This window comes from Mauremys reevesii, linkage group 6, assembly GCF_016161935.1.
Source record: "Mauremys reevesii isolate NIE-2019 linkage group 6, ASM1616193v1, whole genome shotgun sequence".
NCBI lineage: Eukaryota > Metazoa > Chordata > Testudines > Geoemydidae > Mauremys > Mauremys reevesii.
Window position 1 is genome coordinate 53,082,924 of NC_052628.1, and position 19,197 is coordinate 53,102,120.

Here is a 19,197-nt window from a genome sequence, read left to right on the forward strand (position 1 = left end):
TAAATAGATTGATACAACTTTGAAAGCTGAGTTTGCAGTCAGAATGAAACACTAAGAGAGACTTCCCCCCCCTAAATGGAGCATTAATAGGGTCCTACCAAATTCATGGCCATGAAAAATGCATCACAGACCGTGAAATCTGGTCTCCCCCCGTGAAATCTGGTCTTTTGTATGCTTATACCCTATACTGTACACATTTCACAGGGGAGACCAGCATTTCTCAAATTGGGGGTCCAGACCCAAAAGGGAGTTGCGGGGGGGGGGGGAAGGTTATTTTAGGAGGGTTGTGGTATTGCTACCCTTACTTCTGCGCTGCCTTCAGATCTGGGCAGCAGCTGTTAGCCAGACACCCAATTCTGAAGGCAGTGCACTGCCAGCAGCAGCACAGAAGTAAAGGTGGCAATACCATACTATGCCATCTTTACTTCTGTGCTACTGCTGGCAGAGGCTCTGCCTTCAGAGCTGGGATCCTGGCCAGCAGCCATCAGTCTCCAACTGCCCAGCTCTGAAAGCAGTGCCACTGCCATCAGCAGCGCAGAAGGGTAGCAGTACTACAACCCCGCCCCACAACTCCTTCATGAGTCAGGACCCCTACAATTACAACATCATGAAATTTCAGATTTAAATAACTGAAATCATGAAATTCACGATTTTTAAAATCCTATGACCCTGAGATTGACCAAAATGGACCATGAATTTCGCCCTAAGCAGTAACCTTGGAAATCTAATTGTAACTACTTAAAGGCTACCTTATTCTTTCCATTGCTAATCATATACAACACTCACCCACCAAATGGGACTGTCCAGTATTGCTGGACCTGTCAATCATCTGAAAGGGCATTTCTCATAGGAATGTTTCAAGTTTTGAATTTATGAAGTCAAATATTCTTTAGGCCATTCAGGTAGTGAATGCCATTGTCACTTATTAAAAATTAGGGTATAAGTGAAGTTTACAGCACTGTTAGCTATAAAGTACTATATCCTACAGTAATTGGCAGGATCTTAAGAGGTTTTTCAGGATATTTAAGAGGGAGTGTGCACAGCGGGGGATGCAGGTGAGAGGTGGCGGTATATAAAACTTATTAAGGTAACAGCAAATGAGCTAAAATATTTTTGAATGCTTTCAAAGCCATTTGAAAGAGAGAGGAATTGATAACTCTCTCAAATCCTTAATTTTCAGTATTCTTTGATGCTTTGTTTTCTCATACCACAGATTTACAACATTTAAATTAAACATTTTCTAAGTCTTTCCATTTCTGTTTACTATATTCCAAGCTTTACACAAATAATTCAAAGAAACCCAAAAGCGTTACCCATATTTTCTATGTATGGCTAATATTACTTCCTCATACTAAAACATCTTTTTGCAGTACACTTTTTTTTAAAGTAAATTTTTTAAAAAATAATTAATTCTCAATTCCGCATTTCTGATTACAGTATACACAACTGAAAAAAAAACTGTCATTCTAATTTGTTCTCAAAGTACTCAACTTAGGATCTGTTATTCAAACTAAACAAAACTTGTCAAATTCGTACTTTACTCCTCCTTACTATACATTTTAAAATTAAGGTACAGAAAATATATTTCTGAGACTAAAATATCTTCAATATTTCTACATCAGCAGGATAACCTCACATTAGACTAACAAATGAAGATCACAGAGAGCAGAAAAGATAAGAGTAACAACTTCTGGGTCAATCTCTTTCAACAAAATTGCAAAGGTTCTTTATTAAAGTTAAGTACCTTTGTAGAGGCACCAAAAATGAATAGCCCTTTCAGCTGAACTTTCAAAAAAAATTTAATTTTCATTCAAAAAGAGATCTTGAACTCATTAGGTACATATATGTCCCTATCCCACTGCCCTGTAACATACATTCAGCAACTTAAAGAATCAATATTTATTTTTATAGACTCCATATATATTATATATTTAATATATAATATATATACATATACTTACAGATACATACACACTCAGCAGGATTATAGGTATCCTTTTTAAACAGTTTGATCAGTGTTGATAATCTATTCCAATTATTTTGTGAATTGAATGGAATTTATCTATTACCTGGAAAAATGAAATTTTAAAGACCCAAATGGAATTTGTGGATCAATAGTAGCACCAATACTGTTCTTGTGAGGGTTTATATGGCCATTACTTTAAAATGACTGCAGGGATTGAGACAATATATATTTTTCTAATATTCTTCTTACAGCATGAGCATTCCTGCACTTCTTAGGCAGCAATACTTGCTGAGTCCATGCATTTGTTCCTACCCTAAATTCAAATATTACATAGCCTTCTTTACTGTAATATACAGTATTTCTTCTGTCCTGTTGGACTTTTTTGCTTTTCACACAGAAAAGTGATCAATATCGTTCCAACAGAAATTATTCTCTCCCCATTGTATGGCTCAGTTTCAAGACTGTTTAACTAGGCAGCCACCATTAGTGTTACTTGTACCTCAATACCACTAAGAGTCATCAGTCAACGACTGAAGTAATATACAAAGTTTTGAGGGCAGCTTACTGTTAATGGAACACAAGGTACTCACAGGCACTACCCTTTTAACTAGCCCTCCAATATCAGCCACACAAAAAGGTTAGTCACAGTTCCAATACCAAAATTCAGCAGTTAGTTACTTACCATTCGGTAACAAAAGTTAAACCCACTTGTGATTTGAAGCAACAATATTCACCCTGAGAATACAGAGGAAGCATTTAAGAATAAAATCTGATATGTGTTTTTCCTTCACGTATGCATTCTTCCATTTTTTCTTCAGCCCCTCTGGGGTACATGGGTTTGAACCGAGAAGTTAACTTCAGATATTTCCTTTGTGAGCTGATTATTCATGCCACAGTCAGATACTGGTGATAGAAAAGCCCAAAAAGGCTTGTGAAGAAGAGGCAAGCAGCAATCCACCAGGTGAGAAAAGACAGGAGTCCTCGGAACAGGAGAGGAGTGAAAATGTTCTTTAGGCTGCCCAATGCCATTGTTATTTGTACTACAGTTACCTTCATCTTCCCATCAGCAGGTGGAGACTCAGAATAAACTGAATTGGGGAGTGGACTGTTCTCCATTGGAAAGTCAGAGCTAGATTCTGGATAGATGCCCCAGGAATAATTACCTGTTAAAAGTAAGATAATAAATGAAGCAACTAGATTCCAACTCTTTTTACTTCAGTCAAGTCTATAAATATAGCAGCAGTACCCATGACATATTAGAAATAGAAAATTCTTCCTAAATAACTTTCTAAATATAAAATTGCAAAATGCCTGATGTCGACTCCCTAATTACACTACAGTAGATCTGGTAAGACAGTGTAAGACATATCCTTCATGATGGTCTGGTGTTGCTCTATTCTTTTATTAATACTAGAACAAAATCCATGCCTCATTTATAAATAGTGGTCAAGAAGTCCATGCAGTTTTAAGGATAAGACTTGAATTAATATTAGAAAATGTCATTAACAGATTTCCATAAAATGATACATGTAAAAAGCATAATTGATAGTTTTTTACATTTTATAAACAGAAAGATCCATGTTTCAATATACATAAAACATCTCAATTTGTTTGTTATACTAAATAGTTTGCCTGTTGGATTATTAATCACAAATAGGAATTAACATCTGGTTAACAAGTGTCTTAATCGGAAAGAAGACAGAATAGTCTTAAAGCTACTACTTTAAATGACAAGAAAACATCTTTCTATATTATTGGTTACACATGATTTCTTTTAATGGACAGATATAAAATGATAAAAGCCTTTCATAATAGGATCAGAAAATTTTTTAGTAAACATATGCACTGTTTTCCTTTATCAAATTTTGCTTACCTAGTGTTTTCAAAAGCAGAGTTGTATGAAGCAGCATTACCAAAGGTGCCACATACTGCAATGCAATTACACAAAGGTAATAAAATACTCGGGCCACCTGAAACCAACAAAATCCTTATGAGTGACTTAGAATGCAAAAAATCTCAACACAGCTGACATGTTATGAATGATCATAGCAAACATTTAAATACAACTGTCAGGAAAACGGAGCAGCTTAAAGAAATGTGATCCTTATGAGAGAAGCTAAATTCTAAAGATTTTTCCCACCAGATTTTTAGTGTCTAAAAATACTGTCTTCAAAAAGACTTTTCATGAAGAATTTCAGACTTAATAAAAGTTTCATAATACCTAAAGAGCTCATTACTTTACTAGTTATTTCCTTACAAAAGGCAGAGTTAAAAAACCCATTCATCTCACTTTTTCTAAAAAAAATCCTATCATTCAATGATCTGCATTTCTATACACTAGAAGTTTGTTAAAAAGTAGTCTGAAAGTTAATGTACTTTGGATAAAAATTTTCAAAAAGTGCTGGAGTGACTCAGAAGCCTAAGTCTCATTTTCAAAAGTGACTTAGGCAAATGCTTAAGTCCCACTGTCTTTCAATAAGACTTTGGCTCCTAAGGGTCTAAGTCAGGGGTGGGCAAATTTTATGGCCTGAGGGCTGCATCTGGGTATGGTAATTGTATGGCGGGCCATGAATGCCCAGTGGAGGAGTAATGTGGGGGGGGGCTCTATAAGGGATGTTACCGAGGAGCGGAGGGGGGCACTCATGGGGTGTGGAGCCGGGGGGGGAGGGCTCTACTGGGGCAGCACTGGGGACTCCTAGGGTCCCTGCCAGCAGTGACACCAAGACAGCCGTACCAGGCACCATCACAGGCAGAGTCACCCTAGCTGAGATGGTTGTGGCCCCTGGGTGGTTTGAGGCTCCTAAGGGTGGGGCCATGACCGGGAAGGGATCAGGCACGCTGCTGCATAGGGGCAGGGTGAAGACATGCCTGCACAGTGTGGCTCTGCCTGCCGGAGGATGGTGCTCAAGGGAGTGAGAGTCGGGGACTGGAGAGCACCAGGCAGGCGGAGCAGGGCAAGCCCCCAACCCCACTCTCTGGCAGGAGCTAGAGAGCCCAATAAAAATGCCTGATGGGCCGGAAGCTGCCCATGGGCCGCAGTTTGCCCACCCCTGGTCTAAGTTCCTTTTGGGAAATGGGACTTAGGTGCTTTTGTTTAACAATGTAAGATATTAGTAAATGAAAATGGTCAGAAAAATGAGAAATACAAATAGAAGCTCCATGGTTAATTTAAGTGGTTAACAGAATTCACTTAAAGAATCTTCACTTCAGATTTAGATTATATTTTATTGTACTCCACTTTTAAATTATTTTATTTCTTCACAAGGAGTGGGTCCTCCTCTCCTAATCACTAATGTTACATTATTTATACACAACTGTTGACCCAAAGTGCTGGAGAAAAAATAAGAGGACAAAGTCAAAAAACAAAATCAGCAATGAAAAAGTCAACTCTATATCTTAAGTAAGAACAAAATATTGGCCTTGCCTAAAGGATGAAAAGGCATGGAATTCTTTAAAATAGCACTAAAAAGAGGGAAGGGTTTTGAGATGAAAATGTGTCAAAAAGACAGTATGGGGAAGAGAGTTCCAAAACACTGGGTACTGAAGAGGAAGTATGACAACCATGGAACCAAAGCATAAGATGATGACTGTTCTCCCCTTTGATAGAATATGATCAAACAGAAAAATAGCAACCAATAAAGGAAAAGGATTTCCTGGTTACAGCAACAGAAGACCAAAAAGAGTGGAGGTGATACATAAACAGTAAGATAAAACAAAAATTGATTTTGTTCAGTGGCTTTGGACTGACTGAAAAGGAGGATTTTGGAAGACTGAAGTAGAGGGCAATGTTTGGAACAGGCTTTTGCTATATGAAAATTACAAAACGTATACACCTCTACCCCAATATAACGCTGTCCTTGGGAGCCAAAAAAATCTTACCACGTTATAGGTGAAACCACGTTATATCGAACTTGCTTTGATCCGGAGTGCACAGCCCCACCCTCTGGAGCACTGTTTACCGCGTTATATTCAAATTCGTGTTATATCGGGTCGCGTTATATCAGGTAGAGGTGTAGTTAACTGAGATATTTAGATTTCAGAGCAGCAGCCGTGTTAGTATGGGTACTTCCACCTTTTCATGTTCTCTGTATGTATAAATATCTTCTTACTGTATGTTCCATTCTATGCATCCGATGAAGTGGGCTGTAGCCCACGAAAGCTTATGCTCAAATAAATGTTAGTCACTAAGGTGCCACAAGTACTCCTGTTCTTTGAGATATTTAGATGTTGCATTTTCCAGATAACATGAGAAATATGGGTGCAGAAAGATTCTGATTAAAGAACTCCGAGGCTCCTAGCAGCAACAACTGGACTGATTCTGGTACTGATGATCGTGAGAAGAGCCCTGTGAATAAATCCACCTTAATCCTGAAGTCCCACACTAGTCACCATGCTTCTGACTAAAAACTATGGGCTAGAAATCCCCTTTGAAGCCCTTTTACGGCCATTGCTTAATATTTTGCAGGTGACACAGATACTACACTAATAGTCATAGTGATAAGTACTATTATTGAAAAACCTAAAATAGACAAGCACATTTTTGTGCTATATGGACACTTTCCAGATCACATCTCCCATGGGACAGACTAACATGCTGCACTCAGTACTTCTCTGCAAAATGAGCCTATCCCCCCAAATTGTTGCATAGTGGCCTTACAAATTTCTATCCACCCATTTGGCCACAGTAATTTGACTGCTAAAAGAAATAATTATTCAGTGTTATCATAGTAACAAGATGGACAAGTATTTGTACATCCAGGCTAGTACATTTTTGTGACACTTTTACAAAATTGCCCTATCATTCAGCTCTGTATATTAAAAAAAATGCTTCCATTTTATGCTATATATTTGTATATAGTTCCTTTCACAGTTCAAGGATCTTTGCCCATTTAGCACAATATACAGCCATACAACCTTATCTTTGCCTCTGAAAGTGGGAATATAACCACACCCTTGCTTCTCCTAACAAAGCCACCCACTGCCTCTGTGCCCACCATATGTCTAAATCACCACTCATTCATACACTCCACAGACCTTTGCAGAAGTCTGTGTCCCATTAATCTGGGAAATACAGTAGCTGATTGCCAGAGATTATGCTGGACAAAAAGGTTGCGATGGGTACAGTTCTGTGATTGCCTGTAGGGTCTTCTTAGGACATGGAGCAAAGGAAGCAGAGTTTAGCTGTGTGGCTGTGGTGTGTGGAAAATATCAGTTCAACTCTGCATTTTCTGGATTTGAGGGGGTTTCCCCTTGCAATGGGAGCCTTCTTGTAAAAAAATAAAAAAAAAAAAAAAAAAAAAAAACCACACTCAGGAAACCTCCCAGTTTACAATTTTTGGATGTGAATTCTGAGCCTGTGGAAAGGAACAAGGACAGGGCAATGTGTTGTGCCTAACAAGCTATGTTAAATCACTTCATACATTTACCATTTTTCTTCCATTCTACTTACCATTTTCTGCAGATCAACCGTACTTATTCTGCCAGCCTCCTTTTTCATCTGATCCACACATTTCTGTGCTAAATTAAGGTAGGCTTGCAGGTGTTTGCGCATCATGGCCAACCGTAAAGCGCACAATAGGATAATTATCCACAGTCGTACCGTATCAAATGTTGCTTCTGACATTCTGTGGATCATAACAGCATAGTAATATTCTCCAAATGTCACCCCTATATATACTTAATGCTATGTATCTGTTTACATTATATTATCTGTACAAAAAACTTGACGTCTTGAAGGAAATATTTAATATAATTATTTACATAGCTCATGTTCAAGCAATATACAATTTTCCTTTCTCCCTTAATTCCTTACACTTCCCACTCATGCCATAGCATTAGGCCTATATAAATATCCAAGTGACTGCAATGGGAAAACCTGGGAAGTTCTGTCAGTATTGAAGATTTCAAGCAATCTAGAATAATAAGAACTATGCATTCCAACTGCTTTAAGATTTGGAATCTTCACTATACAGCTGTAAAATATCAACGGAAGTAAAGCCTAATTATATCTTTGGCCCTCTAACCAGGTTAAATGCCAAGTCACTGCAACAGTTTTTCTAATTAAAACAAAACAAAAACACTAAAGTACAAAAACTCAAATTGTAATTATATTGAGTTCACTGCCAATGCAACTTTCTTTGGCATACAAAGTGGTCACAACTATTAGACAGCTTTTATTTCTAGAAACAAAACAGTAAAAAAACTTTAAACTTATTTTTACTGTGATAGTTATTTTAATTTTTTCAAAAAAAGAATTACTTAGCTTCAATAAATAAAGTGACACTGCAGCCTCTCTCCAATACACAAATCAGGAAACATGTAGGGTATGTTTACCACTGAGACTATACTAGTATAACCTCCTCTACAAATGAAGTTAGCTACTCTACTGACCACACTGCAAGGTAACACCCCAGCTAGAAAGAGTGATTTGATTAGCAGCACAGCAATTCTATTAGAGTGACTGGATTAGTAGCTGATGAATTATGTTAACTCAGCTGCTGCATCACCACTACATTATTAGCTCTCAGGTGTCAGCAGCACTTGAGCTTCAAAACACATCCCGTAATAGGCCAGCTTGTTCAAACTTAAAGCACCACTTAACTCAAGCTAGACATCTGTGTGCACACAGAGTTGGGAAAACGCTAGTTATAGCTTGAGAAATACTGCAGTGAAAAACAAGCCTGGCCTATGCTATAGCAGCTTCCTAAGGATATGGTGGAATCTCTGCAGGGCCTATGCCAAGGATTCCTTCCATGGTCAGAACCAGGGATTTTAAGGCCCCTTTACGTCACTTCAGCCCTTTTACCTGGCATAAATGGAACAGAATGGGGGTGAAGAATCTGATCCTAAGACTTCAGAACAAATGTTAAAAAGGAACCTTACAAAGGTATGCTCTCTTTGCCCAGAGGTGGGTTCATAATGTAGTCCTTGGTGATTGGTTTTACCCACAATAAGACCATAAGTAAAGGTGCCAAGAAGTTTATATGCAGCAATGTTCTGGAAGGAAAGAGAAAAGGAAAATATATTTCATACATACGATCATTACACTGGTAATCCAGATTTTCGTACCTACCAATTGTTGAAAATAATGAGGCTTGGCAGAATATGTTTTAATATATTTTGACTGATAATATCATTGTTTAATTTTAAGCATTCTTTTCAATTTTTATAGATTTCAATTTTCACAGTGGCAGGAATTTATGAAGCGAGTCAGATAATTATTTAATGCCGGTAGTCATTCAGTGTCAAAAAGTTAAAGCTTGATAACTGTAAAATACAAAGTTGTAAACATCACATGTAAAAATATATAAAGTAAATATCCTTAAATAAAACAAACTTAGGAAGCATTTTTCTGACTTTGCCTATCAGTAAATTTCAAACAATCATTGACGGAAGTATCTTTTCTTCAGTTTGTATGTATGCCGAAATAAATGTTTACTGACATACCATATATACTCATTCATAAGCTGAATATTTTTGGTAAAAAAAATGACGCATCAAAGAGCGGGGGTGTACACCAAAATTTGATGATTTTAAACTCTATGGCAGGGGTCGGCAATCTATGGCACGCATGCCAAAGGTGGCACACGAGGTGATTTACTGTGGCACACTGCTGCCAGCCTGGTGTCCCCACCGCCAGCTCCTGGCTGGCAGGGGCCAGCAGATGGAACCCCAGACTGACAGCGGGCTGATCAGCCCGCTGCCAGCCAGGGTCCTGGCCGCTGGCCCCACTCAGCCTGCTGCCAGTCTGGGGTTCCATCCGCCGGCCCCTGTAAATGTAAAATGTATTACTGGCACATCAAATCTTAAATTACCGCAAATAAATGAAGACTTGGCACACCACTTCTGAAAAGTTGCTGACCTTTTCTCTATGGAATCATTGAATCTAATACACTGTAGTTTTGTTTACCTGGAGCATCTGCAGGCATGGAGCCCCTCAGCTTCCTGTGGCCGCAATTCGCCATTCTCAGCCAATGGGAGCTGCAGGAAGTGGCTCCATGCCTGCAGACACTCCAAGTAAACAAAACGTCCCGACCCGCCAGGAGCCAAAGTTTCCCCTGAAATACAGGGTCAGCTTATGAAAGGGTCATACAGTTTTTGCTATTTTTACCTATCCATTTTGGGGGGTTGGCTTATAAACGAACAGGCTAATGAACGAGTATATACGGTATACCAATAAAAATCAAATCCTTCCAAGACTAAAAATAATGTGGGAGTTTCTCAATAAAACTGTGAGAAAGTGGTGGAAATAGATAATTTTTCTTTTCTTCAGCATGCTTACGGGATTTTAACAACAAAAGAATTAGCCACGCAATTTCATGATAATGATTAGATACTGTGGTGAAAGGTGCGCAACTTTGAATAAACTCCTATTTCAGTGTATTCTAATGAACCATAAGGAACCATATGTTACACAGCAACATGGTTAGTGACAGCTGTTGTAAATATCTACATTGGTATAATGTATGTTTAATCTAAGAACTCAGTATCTCAAACTGATAATTATGGACAATATTCAATTCCATTAGTGGAAAGTGAGATAAGTAACACATATGAATAGTTTTGTACTATTGAAAAGATTAGTTTGTTATTCACACAGAATCAGGGAAATATTTATCATTTCTGGCAAGTCAAATTTCCCAATTTTGTATAGATTTTCTTAATTGGGAACCTTGACTAACTCAAAGTGAAATTTGGTACTTGCATACAATTATAGCTGCTCAGAGAGAAAACATTGAAAGATAGTAGATCATTTCTAGAATAGTTACTTTTAAAAGTATTGGATTCACAGCAAATTAAACTGGATGGTTAAAATAAAAACCAAGTTGTGGGAATGCAAAACAAGAATGAACTTTTTTTTTTTTAAATGAACCTATGGCCTGTGCAGATAAAGCCCATGCTCAGTTCCTCTCACAAAGCTAATATCAGTACAACCTCAAAAGGGCTTGATTGTGCACCCATTAAAGTCAATGGAAATTCTATACCCACTGAAGTCAATGGAAATATTAAGTGTTGGTGCCAGAGCAACATTGCAATATTAGCTGAGTCAGACTGCCCATATTCCCATATCTAAAGAAAGTGCTACAGTACAATAGGGGAGACAACCAGGTGACTAAAAATTTATCCTAAAAATATCAGATGTCACTCAATTAAAACACTATTAAGACTCTTAAAACCATCTGTATTTGTATTTTCAGACGCATCTCATCATGCAGTCTGAGTAACCCACTGGTTCAGAAATAAAAAAGCAGTGCTAGCGATGCAGTGTTGCTAGGGAACACTACAGCATCAAGGAGCAGCTCAAAGCAGCTCAGCAGCTTGTGAAAGGCTTTTACCTGCTCTTCTGCTTATTTAAGTCACACCATTAAATTAGTGGACTAGAATGTGTAAAGGGGTGGCAAGAATCCATTTTTGTCCCTTGGAGTAGTGTGAAAAAGGCTGAAAGCGCTCAAAGCAACCCATGGTAAAGGGGTGGATGGGTAACTACAGAAAACACACACACACATGGTGCTGCTGAAAGAAAATTAAAAGGATTATCAAAATTAAACATTAAAAATAGCCACACCAACAAGATTTTTTATTCTATACAATATGTCACCAAGAACAAGTATAATTAAATATAAGGATATTACAGTCCAGGATTGTCAGTGGGGATTAGGTACTCAGAAAACCCTGAAGGGAAATTTAAAATGTATTAAATAAAACATGTCTGAATTTGGGCCTCTAACTAGGTAAGAAGCTAGATTTGAAAATGTGGCTTTAATCTGGTGTCAACTCCCACGCCCCAATTAAATACCTTTGATTATATAAATAGCATCATAAGTAATAGCCACTTACCTATTCAACCTTATTGAAAATGACACTTGCATTTTATTCTTTAGCATTTTAAAAGATGCTATTCTATGCCTGCTGCAGTTTGAACTTGCTCTTCCTACATAGTTTCCTAATTGCAATGTATTTAATGTGTAACAAATATAAAATGAAGTTGCCAAGTTTCAGTCAGAGGATTAAGAGAGAAAGACAATTAGGGGTTATTTTTTTCTGCTTAGTTTTGTTTTGCTTTCTTTTCTTTTCTTTATTGCCCTCCTGAAACCACTTCTCTCCACACTAGTCTCTTTCTGTTTTCTGCCCCTAATCTTACAAACAGTCAGGGAACAGTGCACATCTGAAACTGGCAGTGTGACTCTCTCCATCACCATTTCCTAATCTGCCTAAAAATGTGACCAAAGTGGAGAGCCAATCAGTGTGAAGCTCCTATACGAGGAGAGAAAAGAACATTCCTTTATCAGCTCTCCAGTCATCTAGCGAAGGCCGGTGGTAGGTATGGATGGTGCAAAGGAAACTAGCAGGCCTGTTGGAAGACTAGAGAAAACAGGTGGGAAATGGGGGAGGAAGTCCTAGTGAATCACTAGTTTCTCACTGGAAATGAATTGTATTACTTCTTTGTACATAAAAAAAGATATCAAAAGACTGAACAGCACTTATCTATGTATATATATTTTCTCTTACTGTGTTATTTTTCCTGTTGCTAAATTCAGAGCATCCAGATGCATTTGAGCCAGTCGTAAGCCAGGGAATGTCAAAAAAGCACCAATAAGTGAACAAAGAACAGCCAGGAACAGTTTGAAAGTTAGTTTAGACACGGGACCTCTACAAAAAAAAAAAAAAGAGGGGGTGGTTAAATTTTAAAGGTTTTTCCCCCCCGAACACTTCATCCCATCTCCCCAATAATTAATTATTAAAAAAGGGCAAACAGCAAAAAGGCATTCATTCAAGATTTTGAAGAAAGCAGTTTAACTCCATCTTGCTAGGATGCCAAGACTAGCTGAGCCTACAAATTACTAGCAATAGATTCAGCAACGTAGAATAAAAACTGAGTAAGCCCACGCAGACTGTACATTTAAAAAAAGGCCAGAAAAAACTTCTACGCAGAAAATAGAAACAATCTTCCAAGAAATATTGTGTACGTTTGGCACTATGTAGAAAATAATCTATAAAAAAAGACATTAACTGTAAAACACAAAAAATAATCCTTCAAATATTGAAGTCTAGTGAAGGTCAAGAAATAAAAACAGCTAGCAGAAATATTTAACAATGTCAACATATTGTGCTTGCATTCAACCTTTACTCACTAAGTAGCTCTCCAGTATCTTAAACTATTGTTACTCTAGTTACCTATCACCATTACATAAGTGGATAATTCTAATTCACTTATCTTCCAAGATGACGACTTTTTAAATTATTGAACCATTCAATATTTTCATAAATGTAAAATGGATTTAAACAAAAAACTAGAATCAAGTATTTGAACTTTTTGCACCCCTGTGTTCAGGATTATGCAAGAATCAGAAGACCTAAATGATGCAATACAAATAGAGATTACTATTAATAGGGGGCAACAAACAATAGAGTCTAGGGACCCATACAAGAGAATTTCAGTAGATGCATTCATAATCCATCTCATTCAACTCTCAAGAGATGCCATGACCATGCAATCACTGCCTGTAAATTTCCAAGATACTGCAGTGAAGTTCAAAAGGGAATGAGGACAGACAGGCATTAACTGGAAAATTAATTGAAAAGTTAGCAAAGCACGATCAGAATAATTTACAAAGAGGACAGATTGCAGATTAGGAAATGCAAAATGTTCAGTAGAGGTTATTTTTAAGGTTGATTTAGTTAATACCCAGAGTCCTCAGATACCCCTTCCCAAAATTATATTAAATTAATATGGTAGTTTAGAATTAACACCAAAAGAAATTCAGTCATGTTCCCAAAGCCATCACAATTCACTTCATACAAGGGTAAGTATTACTGACATCCTCTAAATATTTTAAAGCATAAATTAACAAAACAGATATATTTAAAATATTACTTGCAAAAGGGACTATTTATAGTTATTGTGATAGTGTATGTGAGCAACATCACTTTGATTATAGGATATGCCTCTGTCAGTCACATAAAACTTGGGGGTCCTGAGGCAGATGGATCATATTTCCACAAGAGGCAGTATAAAATAACAGTCTGAACACAGAACTAGGAGCCAAAACTGACTTCTGCTCTCAACTCTACCACAGGCTCCATCTGTAACCTTTGGCAAAGCATTTCACCTCTCAGTCCTCTTATCTATACAGTGAGGACAATACTTATCCTCAGGAGGTGTGTCGAGGTTTACGTAATATGAAGATGAAGTGGTTATATAAAAAGTAGTAGAAGAAAAATGCTTGTAATTTTGAACTGTATTTAATAATTTAATCTAACATTTGATTTTTAAAAAAAAAATTAACAAAAAGCATTAGACCAAGCAAGACGTCAAGTAATTTGAAAGTAGAGCATTGATCCAGCTCTTTCACATTAATAAACACAGTACAAGAGCAAAGCACACGAGTGAATAATCAAGAGACAAAGGCTCACTACCAAAAAACAAGTGGTATGGTAAAAAAAAATTATATTAATGTAAAGCACACGGGTGTACTTTTCAGAAACTTACTGGGATTCCAAACCTTGCTTTTCAAGAAACTGCACAGCACTTTCTGAAAAATTTGAAAACCCTGCAGAGAGAGATTTTATTTTTAGATTTTATTTTTTAAAAAAATCATAGTGCAAACATGGAATATCTCTTGAAAGAAAATGCTAGGAAACAGAACATCTTTTAAACAAGTTTTCATGTCTGATTTAGCTCTTTCATGTGCTAATTAGTATGCCACAATGCAATAAAACTTGGTTATTAGCAGGAACAGTCTTTGAAAACATCCCTTTGATATTTGTGCACTCTATGAACATGAATAAAATTTACATTAATTCTTTAAGAATATAAGTAATTTTTCAGTATCAGAGGAGCCTCACTTAACTGTGTGAGGTTAAAAGGGGTTAAAAATAAAAAAGGTCAATGAAGAGTTAACAAAAAAAACAAACAACCTACACAGAAAAATACTCTAAAGTAAAGCAAGGCAATTACACAAGATGTACTTTTAATAAAATGTTTGGGAATGCAGATTCAAAAATGTCTCTAAAATAGAATTTGTTTTAAAACAGATACTCTAAAAAAAGATATCTGAAGGTATAATATTGATACATGACATTAAAGTAAACAGAGCTCATAAATATTGTCATAAAATTACCTGATTCAAGTCCAAATTCTAGATAATTTTCAGTTACAATAAGGATTGCCATGGCTTTGACAAAGAAAAAAAAGCCAAAGGTGACACAAACAGATCTTTCACCTCCATCTTCTACTTTGAAGTAGTGAGTGGTCAATGAGAACAGTATCTTGCTACATAAGAAAAGTTAAGGAAAAGTAATTTGTAGAATAAAAAGAATTATACCTTAAGATGACTAAGAAGCTATTCCATACATTTTGCTCTAGATGTGCAAATTGCAAATAATGCAATATTTTTATTAGACCAAATACAGACAGAATTATGCTTCATAATGTTGGAACATTTATTATGCAACTGACATTACATGACAAAATGGGATTTTGGAAAGATGCCATTTAGAATTTTTTTCTTTTGACTTATGGTCATAAATATCCAAAATATTCAATTATTTTACAAAAATTAGAATATTGTTCTATATTAAAAACTTGTTACAAGTTAATACTTCTAGGAAAAATGGAAGCTTGCAAGCCAATACACATTTTCCAAAAAACAATTGCACAATATTTATCAAATGCTGTAATTCAAGATAATATATTTAACTCTAATATTCAAAATAGCCAAGGTTATATCTATAAAGCAGCAAATGAATACATGCAATTCTAACTCCCAGTGGTAGTTGCACATCCCAGTGTCTTAAAGTTTCTTAATTATGAAAATCTTAAATAGCAAAATCCTGACTACTGAAGTCAACGACAAACTCCCATTGACTTCAACAGGGTCAAGACAATGATTTATAGGAAGGAAATGGATTTGTGCCCACTTTTTGCTGCTTCTTTATATAGGAAAAAAAACTCAAAAGTTTTACTTATCCCTTGCTTGTTTTTTACTTCAGAGAAATCAAGATGTCTAGTTTAGTCATCCCTCTTTTCCTGAAGGCCTTTTTTTGAGGACTCAGGAGGTATGGATTGGGAGCTCTCCCTATCCTTAACTGAAAAGAGGAACGTTGAATATTTAGCACAAAAGCTTTTCCTCAAATATTTGTTAAGCCTTTGAGTTACACAAGTGTTAAAAAAAGTCTGTCTTTTTTTTTTTTTTTAAACTAAATCATATCCCCTCTCAATCAGGCTTCACTTTCTTGGTACTTATGAGAACAAACCCTACTTATTTCCAATAATTTACTTTACTCATTTCATAAAAATGGAAATTCTATAAAAATGCAGTGACCTATATATAGCCTTCTTGAAAAAAAATCAGGGTAAACAAGACAAATATTTCTTGAGAAAACTTTTTGGTATTTTAAAAAACGCTGACCACCTGGACTGTACAGAAGTAAGCATTTTTATTACTATGCAGTTTATTATCATGTGTTTGAGAGTTATCAACTATAGAAGTTAATTATTAGCAAACTAAAAACAAATCAGTAATACCTAGAAAGGAATTTCAAAAGGGAGAGGTAGAGATTCTACATATCTTATGCACTCTGGTAAAGTTCTTTCATATAACCTATCCGCCACAAATATGAACATCTAAGGTCGCCTGATCTTTTATTAAGCATTTTTTAAACTTTCATTGACTCCTCCTCCTTTTAAATGCATTTCTAAATATAATTAGATCCATAACTGCATAACAAATTAAAATCAATTTTTCACTATATACTTTCAGCTCTTATTACTACAAGCTGCAGTCTGCTGTAATTGAATTTATTTTTAAAGTGCAGGAGATCAAATCCATATTCAAAGAAAATAGTTGTGTCAATGAGACCACACTACCCATTTAGAACAGAAAAAGGCCATAGAAAAAACATGAAATAAATGTAAGCCATAACCTATTTTTCCATTACACAACACCATAAACATTTATATTAGTACAATATTTTTAAGATTATAAAAGCATTTTAAGAACAATCTATTTTACTTAATTCATTTTAGTGAAAAAACTTTTGAATAGCAAATGCGCTTCTGGACACACTTTTTCATAACAGAATATAGAGGATTCAGTGAGGTGTTGTACTTCACTACTCTTATCTCAGTGCATGTTTCCCTGCATTTCACTAACATGTATATAACTAGAACAATATACCCTTTAACAAGTGGTTTTCTAAGGGATCTTAAAATTTCACCAATAGATAAAATAAACGTTTGGTGAAATTTTACGATCACTTGTATCTGTGCGCGTGTAAATACCTTATAGGAGAAGTACATAAATAAAAAAATTCTCTTGAAATTTTAAATTTAAAAAAGTCACACCTACTGGATTGGTGGTATTTACCTACACATTTTAAAGTGCTTTATGTAGACTGGCAAGCGTCATTGACATTTTATAGATTGGAAAACTGAGGCATAGTGTGATGAAGTAGTAAATGGCAGACTCATGAATCAAATCCAGACCACCTGACTCCGTCTTCCATACTCGTCACTGAATGACAAATGGTGATATCCCACAACGTATCAGTCACTTGTGGTAATTTGCATTTTCTTCATTTTGTGCAGTTTGGATACGATTTTTTTAAATTACTTAGTTTAGGTCACATGGGGTATTAAAAACTTGTAAAATCTGTGCAAAATACTCTATTAAAGTAATCCTGAAGGGGCTTAAGTAAATAGCAATTCAGGAATTCCTTCACACTAACTTACCACATTGCTATGATACCAAGGTTAATCAATACCTTACACAGAACACAAAAATAAATTTATTTTGCTGAAATATCTGCACATGTACTCTAAAAATGAAAAGTAGAAGAGCAAACTAGTCACTGCATCCTATTTCTATTCTGAAATAGCTTCTTGCCGAAAGAGTAAATTTGATGCCAATCACCTCTCATAGACCTTAATTATGTCAAGTATCAGAGGGGTAGCCGTGTTAGTCTGGGTCTGTAAAAGCAGCAAAGAATCCTGTGGCACCTTACAGACTAACAGACGTTTTGCAGCATGAGCTTTCGTGGGTGAATACCCACTTCGTCGGATGCATCATGCTGTAAAACGTCTGTTAGTCTATAAGGTGCCACAGGATTCTTTGCAGCTCTTAATTATGTCTTAACTGAAGTTTACCCATTCCACCACCCAGTCAAGTTAAGGAGACAACAGAAGAAAAAAACCATATGAAAAGTAACGAGTCACCTGTCTCGCTCCTGAGTTCTCATAGCATGATAGGCTGCACCCAACAAGACATTTTTGGACGGGAAATTATTTTTCTTAAAAGGATTAGGAAACTTAAGTTACTTAAAAGGCCATGTTTTTATGGTTGTACAAATGAAGACAAGCTGCTTCCAAAACGCAAAATACCTATTTTTGACCACACAGCTAACTACCATTGCAACAGTCAGGATCACGTGTGGGACTCCATTTAAAAGCATGTTCCCCAGGGAAAAACAAAACATATGCTAACATAACTTAGGCATATTGTAAAAAAACTTTTGTCTTAAGATGTCCCAATCAGTTCTTACCATATCAGATTTTTTTTAGGGAATTTCCTCCTTATTAATTTTAAATTGAAACACATTCACTGTCCCAATAGATGCTATTGCTGAAAGATCACTTCTCCCATTTTCTTCCTCTCTTGTGCCTCCCAGTGCTAGGGATTCAGTTTTAAGTTTGTAGGATCTGTAAGTATGTTGGCTATTAATTGCTACGTCTAAATTGTAATCGAGTGTCTAGCCTTGGGTTTTTCTTTTCTTCTTTTTTAAAGGCAGTATGAACAGCAGTCTTCAGAATCATGAAATTTATCACTCTACAAGTAACCGGTTATCCTAACCTACAAACCAGTTGTATGCCAAGATTTGAAAACAATACAGTAACAAAAACACACTACTCAAAACATATTGAGTTTTGACAAAGAAAAATGTTACTGCTTACAATGAATCCTGCATCCTCTCAAAATTATTAAATGCTAGTGTGATATGGGCCAGGTGGTACAGCAGGCCTTCTAACTGCGGCCTCCAAGGTACAGACTGTCATTGAATCTTCCTCAGTCTATCTGGAGATTAAAAGCTTCACTGTTCTGTTCAGCTATGAGGCAATAAAAGATCTTCCTGTACTGAAACTCTTAATCTCGGTTGGCAACTGTGTGATAACTTACTGGGGATGTCTGTCATTATACTTTAAAGTTTTGAAATGTATCATTCATTCAAGACTA

General features: G+C 36.3%; 1 protein-coding gene across 11 annotated transcripts in view; it reads right to left on the bottom strand.

The window, feature by feature from the left end:
• TMEM161B (transmembrane protein 161B) overlaps positions 1-19,197 on the bottom strand; it is a 100,480-nt gene that overhangs the window by 39,097 nt on the left and 42,186 nt on the right. For 5 of the 11 annotated variants that reach the window (XM_039543212.1, XM_039543211.1, XM_039543207.1 and 2 more), the window contains 7 exons: positions 15,088-15,239; positions 14,457-14,517; positions 12,476-12,616; positions 8,849-8,962; positions 7,416-7,590; positions 3,840-3,936; positions 461-3,129 (listed from right to left, as the gene is read on the bottom strand). In XM_039543212.1, the coding sequence (XP_039399146.1) occupies positions 2,852-3,129; positions 3,840-3,936; positions 7,416-7,590; positions 8,849-8,962; positions 12,476-12,616; positions 14,457-14,517; positions 15,088-15,239 (1,018 nt within the window). In that variant the 3' untranslated portion in view covers positions 461-2,851. Of the gene's footprint in view, positions 1-460; positions 3,130-3,839; positions 3,937-7,000; positions 7,321-7,415; positions 7,591-8,848; positions 8,963-12,475; positions 12,617-14,456; positions 14,518-15,087; positions 15,240-19,197 lie in introns of those variants that run through there. The other 6 variants (XM_039543215.1, XM_039543213.1, XM_039543210.1 and 3 more) reach the window with 4 other exon arrangements.